The sequence below is a fragment of the Buceros rhinoceros genome, unplaced genomic scaffold, assembly GCF_000710305.1.
Source record: "Buceros rhinoceros silvestris isolate BGI_N320 unplaced genomic scaffold, ASM71030v1 scaffold26631, whole genome shotgun sequence".
NCBI lineage: Eukaryota > Metazoa > Chordata > Aves > Bucerotiformes > Bucerotidae > Buceros > Buceros rhinoceros.
In genome coordinates, this window is record NW_010396332.1 from 728 (window position 1) to 9,675 (window position 8,948).

An 8,948-nucleotide genomic window follows, 5' to 3' on the forward strand; every position below is an offset into this window, starting at 1 on the left:
CCCGCTTGATGTCAAACTTGCTGTGCTTCATAAGCTCTAGCCTGAACTGTTTTGCTTGATTACTTTTAATTTGTATGGCAGCTGCCATTTCCTACAGATCATTTTTTTTAAAAACAAACCTTAAAAAAAGCAGCACTTCACGTGCCTCTGATTCTATTGATGTATTGGGCCAGCACTGTGTAAAATAAATTTTAAGCAGATCTGCAGTTCTCTCCAGTCTGTGTTCTCTTCTTCTATTTGGTCAGTAATTCAATCTGCTGTTCCATCTGTGTGATAAACGTGGTGCAGGACACTGGACTCCATTAGGATTCCTCTGTTCCAAGAAGGTGTTGTTTCCCTTGGCCACATTCTTATTTGTATGACCTGTGGAATTATTTTCCTATTTTTTACGTTAAAAACAAATAGAAATTAAATTAAGGAAAAATGAGTGAGTACCATCTTAAAATCGGTAATCAGTGGGAAACATTCTGAAAGGAGGATAACTATATATGAGATAAAATGTGATTTCCAGATGAGTCAGTGCAGTTTAAGTCTAAACATGCTTGTGTTGAAAGGACGTCTGCCTGAACTCGCATTAAATGATTAAGGTAGCATGAGTTCTGCCTTTATCAGCTAGGGCATTTAATTATTTGTGTAATTGTCCAGTTCTGTTTCAAGATCGAAGAAGCAAACATACAGATAAAAGGCCTACTCCAAATGTGCAGGTTCCAAACTGGTCAATGGCACCTGGAAGAACTTGCAATGACTGGCATGACTTGACTGCAGAGCTGATAGCAAACATCGCTACAGTGACGGTCATTCCTGAAGTCTGAAAAGCTTTTCTGGCTAACTCATTTTAGACAATTCCAAAACACTGTTTGAGATCCCTTATGACAAAGTATCAGCTCAGGTTACCAGAATTGGATTCCTTTTTCTCTTGTATTTGGAAGAAGCTGTAGCCGAACAGTTTTTTCACTGGGAGTTGTAACTTAATTTTTTTTCTATGCTTGATTGTGACTGTCTCCTGAATGCTTAATGTAAATTCTTGAAATGTGACTGTTTCAGTGTTAATTGACAAGAAGTGATTTGCATAATGGTCTCTTGTTTGGGAGTTTTTGTAGAATGAGAATCTTATTTTACCCATACTCCGTTCTGATAAATTATGATGAGCTAAATGTTCAAAGGGATTTGAAAGTATAAGTCTAGGCAGTTCAGTTGAGACATCAGTGTAAAACTTCAGAATCCTGCAAGCACCTGTTGTCTGTCTTTGCAAGCATCTGCATACTTTAGCTGATAGTACTGTCTCTCATGTGCATGTCCCATGAACCCAGATTTAACTACTAAGTAACCTAATTCCTAAGTTGAGCAATGACACTGGCTGTTCTTTTATCTGCTCCCTATTCTCTAAGACAAATTACATGCAAAAATACTTCAGACTTCCAAGGTTGCATCTCTTTGCTCTTATCTTTTCCTGCTTAATCTTTGATTTGCAGAGGTACAGCACTTCTAATATCCAAGTATGTGGATATGTGAGAATATCCCGATAACACTGAATTTACTGTCAAAATAATGAAAGCAGCAGCACAGCATGTGTATTTCAGCAAAGCTTTATTTGTTCTGGGACTAGACAATTCAATTTGTATTTATTGATAGTTTCTCCGAGTATGCTTTAATTTCAAGATTTAAGTTGTTACATCTGCCTTTCTGTGGTTTGCTGTGGGTTTGCTGATGTTGTGAAAGAAGAAGCTTAAAACTTGTATCTTAAAGAAACGTAGAAACGTAGTTAGAGAGTCTTTGCTACCTATATATAACTTTGCATTCTATTCATGAAAGAGTGATTTTTTTTAATTTTTTTTTTTTTGGTAACTTTATTTGGGTGCAGGACTGAGCACACCATCTTAGAACAGTGATGAACAAAGATCATTACACAAGAACAAAACAATTTAATTCCAGTTGTGAAACTATTCGGACTTTTAATTTCCTTTCTAACTTTGTCTTCTTTCTCTCAATTTAATTTTTTTAGGTAGTCCTCAGACAGTTGATCAACTTCACATGAATCCAGGAAATTCTGACAGTAATACTTACCAGAGTATTCAGCAGATGAGAAACGCAATGGAAAAAGAGATCAAGAATGAGAGAACAAGAGGAAATGGTAGAGAGTTAGCATTCACCCTCATGCCATTGTATGCTCTTGGAGTGGGAGTGTTTGCAGCATACAAGTTGCTTAAGGTAAGCCATAAGAAAATTAGAAAGAAATGTAACTGTTTTGAGTTTGTTTGGGTTTGTTCCCTAATTCTGAGCCCATGTATATTGTTGCCCCAAAACCATTTCTTCCTCAGTTTAACTTTAAATGTGAGCTCAAAAGTTAATATTTTAGCATTTCTGATTTTTCCTTATGAAGGCTTCTGACTTAGCTTTTTATAGACACTTGAAGAAGTGAGAATCTTACACCACCACCACCCGTGCTCTGCCTTGGCCCTCAAATAACAATCTGAGAACCTAAACACTGCTGTTACGTGAGGCTGTAACTTAAGCCTCATCAGTATTTCACTTTCTTGTTGTTCTTCAGAACAAGATTGAATATGAGAAAGAGATGGATGATTCCATCTTAGATTACCAATTAGACAGAATCATGAGTAGTCTCAACCTTTTATTTGGACTTCTCATTTGATCATGCAGCTGAAACATAGACTTTTATTCATGAAATGTGATACCTTTTATACCATTTAAAAATTAAACTGGTCAGTTGCTTTAAAGAAAACCATCAGTCTTGATATGTATTATTTATAGTAAGAGATATTAGAGCATTTGCAATTCTGAGAGTGCAGCCAGAATATTGTTGCTTGCCTTCAGGGAAAAAAATCTTAAACCTGGACAGGACTGGAGACAGCATCTTCATTTTCACAGACAGTTTCATATTATCTCCTATAGGAGAAAAACTCCGCAGCTTAGCAAAATGAACATAGAGGCTGACCAGCTTGGTTTTAAAAATTAATTTAATTAGGTTGTAAGTAAGATTTAAACATCATAAAAACAGTATTTTGGGTGTTACAACTCTTTACACTTGCACTTGTAGGATTGAAATGTAAATATTTTTATAATAGCATCTTTATTACTTTAAGAAAGAAGTTTTACCTCCTAGTTAAAATGGTAGGAGACTGGATCCAGTAACCTAGAAGGTTCCCTCTGTTTATTTTTTTAAAACTGGAGTTGAAATAGAAATTGTTTTCTTTTACATCTTCTGTTGGTCATGTTATCATTGGTTAAAATCAGAAGTGTTAGTTTCAGATAGGAAGGAGGCATGGCAGAAAAAAAAGTTTCATTGATAGAGCACTTTTTTGTGGTTGCTATTTACTTTCAGTAAATTTCTAAATGCATTTTTATTTTTAACACACAAATAGTGATGAAGTCATTTAACACAATTGTATTTCTTAAAGATGAAGTCACATGAAGAAAGTCTCTCTAAAAAGGAAAAAAGTACAGAAGACAAGGCAAAGGAAACGGGTAAGATACCCATTCGGAATGCGTATGTTCACCAAAAATGCATATTTCCTGCTGGAGCAAAGCTACATATTTTCAGTGATGCCGTGTAGCTAAATGAGGCAAATGTTTTAAGTCCTTTAAGTGCAGTTGGGAACCTAAACCAACCACTTTGTTATTTTGTATATTTGAAATACTTGTTAGGTGTTTGTTTGAAAACTCCAGGTGATACTATTCTTTAGAACAGCTGCAGTAATACAGTATGATGCGCTGTCTTTTAATGTGTGGTGTTTTTTGAACTTAAGACCTGTTCAGTTTTCTTCAGTAGAATAGGTTGTTTAAGTAGGATATAATAAGATTAATAGGGTATTTAAAGGGGATGCAATGATCCGCTTTAGAATTGAACTGTACTGACAATGGAATGGTAGGGATAAACAATTTTAGAGACTGTTGATTTTGATTTTCTAGGCCTAATTAGAGACCTATCAAAAACATTAAATGTTTTAGGAGAGACAGAATAGATGATACCACCTTTTTTTTTTTTTTCATGGTACAGAGTACTCTCTGCTGCCTGATTCAGTCTGTCCTGTATGTGCCAAGAAATGGGCTTTTCCTTGGAGAAAAAGTTACAGCTCATCAAAATTGAGCTGTTTCCATACTTTTTTTCTTTTGCCCTTCTTATAGGCACATTTTAATTAAACAACTCATTAATTAAACTAGTGTCCCTGTGCACCAGATCTGTAATTGGGTTCCACAATGATTTGCTGCACTGCCTGCTCACCATCCTTGTGTGTTGCATTCTTCTTTCTTTAAAGTTTAATAGTGTTTTAGGAGTTAATTCTCTCAACTCTAGTGCATTAAGTGTTGAATGGGTCTGTGAGGTGTGAGTGGGCAAACTCATGACAGTATGTTATGTATAAATACATTGCTTATACCGCAGGAAGTCTTGGGACTGCATAGTTTTTGAGTCCGGAAAGGTGAGAGCCACATTCTTGCTCAGTTTCTACCAAGGTGTCCTCTGTTCAGACACTCTTTAGACACAGGTGATTAGATGAGAAGGACTTTGTCACACATACTAAGGCTTCTTAACCCCCCAGTCCATTTTCATATTCTGGAATTTTATAGAGACAAAAACTTCCTGTTTTTGAGTCAGCCCAATCAAAAATATAAATCAATATCCTTTTGTAAATACATTTTCTTGTATTGTAAATACATTTTCTTACAACGTTTTCTCTCTCCTGCCCACCCCTCCCCCACTCTCCTCCTCTCTCTGCCTCCCTCCTTTTCGTTTTGCTCTTGTTTTTTGTTAGAGCATCAGCTTTTAGAACTAGAGCAGCATCTAGCACAGACAGAGAAAATGTTAAATTCTTTATTGACTCAGTTGGATCCACTGTCAAACTGGTGAGTGTTTCTAAAACATCTCAATTAGTATTGTTTCTGTAAATTGAAGTTCTCCAAAATGTTATCAAAGAGTTCTTAAAATGTTCCTTATATATAGATAGGGAAGAGTGTTTAGGAACCTTCTTTAATTACTTACTGTTTCTGTGGCCTTTTGCAGGTAATAGTTCTTCTGCAGTTTGTGATCTTCTCCACAGACTCCTCCCGTCTCTTGTTCACCAAACATAAATGCAAAAGCTCAGACTTTAGATTGTGTTACTGTAGGTTAACAAATGAAATTTTAATGTTGACCAAGGAGACTAATACTGAAAAAAATATTTAAGCTTCCTAGCATTTGAAAGCCCATGTGGGAATTAGATTTTTGGTAGCAGAGTTTCTTCCTTTTGATAGAATTAGAAGACAAAACTACTTATCAAGGAATAGCACCTTATTTTTGTGTTTTGAAAGGAACCTTTTAAGTGACTGTGTGTGTTTTGAGGAAATGTAACTTCCCTGTTGTAGTGTTACAAGGGAATAAGTAATATAATGCCCTTGTAGTTTTAAAGGTGTTCTTTCCTTAAGAAGCTAGGGCCTTACCCATCTACTGGAAATAAAAATATCCGTGCAGTCTGTTTTGTGTAGACTGACATCCTTCATGAAGCCTATTTTAAGGCATGCAGAATTTCATGATTGTTCCCTCAGTGTACTTTTGAACTTAATATGTGCTGAAACTATTAACCAGTAACTTCACTAACCAGTTTGCCAAACAAATTTCTAGTAGTGATGGGGAGGAGAGAGGGTAAACAAAATCTGAAATAAATGAGAAAAGCCTCTAAATTGTAAAGTGCTGTATTAGGCATTGTCATCCTAAAAATAAAATTACTTTGCTTTATTGTTTCTTTCGGTACTCATTACTCAACCTTGGCCATTGTGGCTCCAGTGTTACAATTCAGGGACTAAATTATTCATGAAGTGTATGTGATGGGCTCCCCACTTCTCAAGAGACAGTTCTCAAAGAAAAGCTTGACCTAAACGTGTTGCTAACTTAATGATGGTATTTATCCACTGAAGGAATACTGTGAGCTTATGCTGTATTATCAAGCACTCACTTACAAGGTAATCTTTCAGCTGTTGACATCTGTCTTGTTTTCTAGTGTTAATTCTTTAGCTTGTGAGCAGAAAGATGAAATAATGACACAGCTCCAATCAATTAGACGACTGATGAAAGAGAGTGGATTGGATAAATCAGAAAACAGGATGAAAGGTATCTCGATTTCCAGTAGAATACATAACTAAATAGTTTAAAGGAATAAATAGATATTATAAAAATGTTCAGCTTCTGCATCTTAGGTGAAGTGTGTGTAGAATTAATTTTATTCTGGAGGACTGCCATTCTTCCTGCTTGAGGTGCATCTAATTTCAAATTTTTGATACTTTTTTTTTTTTAAATGGATGCTAAAAGACAGTGAACTAGGATAGACCATTGAGTCACATTCTGATAAAACCAGGCTTCTTGACTATGAGTTCCTGAGCGGTCGCTTAGTACTAACTTACTGCACTAACTGTAGTCTGAGGATTCCTAGACAGCGACTCCGAGCCTGTGGGTAATGCTTACACAATTATACTAAACAGCAAATTGTGTATTAGTTTCAAGTGGAGACTTCCAAGAGGCGCGTTGTAGGCCAAAGGAAATCTTAAATGTTAAGAATGGTTCACTCGAAGTCTTGGGAATTTTTGCATTAGCTGAATTATAGTAAAAGAGATAAAACTAACCAAAAAATAAATATTCTGTTTCTAAACTGACCCTGAAATGTGAAAACTTCTAGTAATTTAAACTTTTTTTTTTTTTGGTGAATTACAAGATGTCAGCCACATTTGTAATGAGAAACTTGAAGATCTCATTCAGTCATTTGCTGAGCATTCTCAAGACAAAGAAACAGATGACAGAGAAGATGACAGTAATGAAGATTTGCTTGAGGATGTTGATAACGATTACAAAATAGAAGAGCACGAATTCTATGATGACTGTGAAGTACATCAGTTTGAGCCAGATGTGGTAGAAGGACAAGAAATGATAAATGAAGGTGCCATTGAATCAGAAGAGATGAGATTGAGGAGACGTAATAGATACGAATGAAATTGCAAATGTAAAACTTTGAAAAGCTTATGAGTTACTTTTTTTATAATGTATGCACTTTAAACTTTTGATTGAACTTCGATGCGCTGCTATATGCTTTAAAAGCGGGGTGAAATACTGCCTGTGCTTGTATCTGTGATGATTGTGTAACTGACTGCAGAGGCAGCGGAATTTCACTCAGGATGTTTACATACTTTTTTCTATTTATTTTTTCTATGAAAATATTTCTGTATTCTATCTATAATGCACTGTAATTATATCTGATGCTTCACTAAAATATTAGAATATCTTGTAATTAAGACTATAAAGAGTAAATGTTTCATAAGTGTTTTGTAACTAGTAAGCATGATGCCTCTTGAACTGTGACTTTCTTGAGTTCATTAAAGAGCATGCACTGATGACTTTAGCTCATTCTGGAAAACTTTTCTCCAGGGGGTCATGAAAAGTGGTATGGGTTAAGTCTTAAATGTGCTCATAGTCAAGTTTCTGTATTTGGAAACGGAAATTTAGCCTCAGACACTGTTTTAAAATAATTATCTTAGTTTGGTGGCTCCTCAGGAATGTTCTATATTTTTGTGCGTCAATTTAAACCTTCATGCATTATGTTGGAACCTACAGTCTCTTCTCTCCCTGTCACTGGTTAAACTCAGCTGTCTAATAATTGATTGATACTCATTAGGAATGTATCCCTGTTTCATACTTATTTTAACACAACAGAATCTGGCCTTTTGATTCATTGTAATACACTTTTTCTTACATCAGTATTAATGTGTACTGCTGTGTACCATTCAAGAGCTGTGGAGATTGGAGGTTTCTTTATTCAATACATTATATTCAATATATTATGCCAATTTGATAGTGGCTGGTTGAGGTCAGTATTAAGAAAAGCATTTTTTTCCTTTGTCAGAATAATTTTTGTCCGTACCTTTATCTTCTAGCGGTTTGTTCACTTACATACGTGCTTATGGAACTGCTACCCTTTAATGACAGGAATTTCATTAGAGGTAGGTCTGACTGTGCAATGCAGTTAAATTTTCTGTTTTATAATCGCACAGCTTTTAAGTAGGCCAGTTATAACGCCTGAACTCTTTTGCCATCTTTATTCTTACAGGGAAATAACATGTGGATTTGTTTCTATGGAGGAAATGTACTGTAGTTAAAGGGGCCAAAACTATTACTGTGTCACTCACTGAAACAGAATGAATTGTTCATTCTTGTGTAGAAACATGGTATGTCTTTGGTTCTAAAAGCAGATTACGCAGGCTTGGAAGTAGCAGCAGCCAGAAATACATCCTTGGTGTCAGTGTATTAGGCAAAAGCTCACTTACTGCAAAACTACCAACTTTGAACTGGTTGACCAAAAAGCCAGTGTTTCTCAAGAGGTGACAGATATTCTCCCAGGGCAGAATGGATGAACTGGAATTGTTACTTGGACACAGTTTCATTTTTAAATGAAAACTGGTGTAGGTCTAGTCATTCAGGACAACTGGAACTGTTTAAAAAGATTGTAAATGGCATAGAGGTTATCCTGAGACATAACTAGTAAGAGTTAAAGTGAACTGAAACTAATCTCACAGCCTTTGATCAGGGAGAATGAAGGCCGGGTAAGGGGTGTGCTGCGCTGTGGTGGCAGTTGCTGTGTGTGGCTGCAGGCGCTGCCACTGTTGCTGGTGACCTTCTTCCCCCGCAGGATTGCCCTGCCTCAGGCAGTGTTGAATCATCAGCGCCGTGGCTTTCACCTTCACTAGCCTTTGGATGCTGCTGCTCCTTGAAGCCTTTGTCCATAAGGCTTTGAGCCGCTTCGGGGTAACTGCTGTATTCCCGACCCTGGGCTACGAACATTCGCCGCGAGGCCTTTTGCTGCTATTTTGAAGTCTGATTTCAGGTGCCTGATTTGTCGAGGACAGGGGCCTGTACGAGGCCTAAGTGCCCGGCTTTCCTAGCAACTGGCTGCGGGAGCCGCGAAGCACTGGCT

At 36.6% G+C, this 8,948-nt stretch overlaps 1 protein-coding gene across 1 annotated transcript; it reads left to right on the top strand.

Moving 5' to 3' along the window:
- The first annotated feature begins 2,006 nt into the window (after positions 1-2,006).
- CCDC107 (coiled-coil domain containing 107) lies at positions 2,007-7,107 on the top strand. Its single transcript, XM_010145884.1, has 5 exons — positions 2,007-2,208; positions 3,417-3,483; positions 4,770-4,860; positions 5,991-6,100; positions 6,699-7,107. Exons 1-5 carry the CDS (start codon positions 2,032-2,034, stop codon positions 6,971-6,973), a joined length of 720 nt encoding a protein of 239 aa, XP_010144186.1. The 5' UTR covers positions 2,007-2,031; the 3' UTR covers positions 6,974-7,107.
- Positions 7,108-8,948: the final 1,841 nt, after the last annotated feature.

Excerpts from the sequence above, each read along its gene's own strand:
- CCDC107 (XM_010145884.1), top strand. The coding sequence starts at position 2,032 with ATGAATCCAGGAAATTCTGACAGTAATACTTACCAGAGTATTCAGCAG. Across the intron at positions 4,861-5,990 it reads TTGGATCCACTGTCAAACTG|TGTTAATTCTTTAGCTTGTG; the intron begins GTGAGTGTTTCT and ends CTTGTTTTCTAG. Across the intron at positions 6,101-6,698 it reads ATCAGAAAACAGGATGAAAG|ATGTCAGCCACATTTGTAAT; the intron begins GTATCTCGATTT and ends GTGAATTACAAG.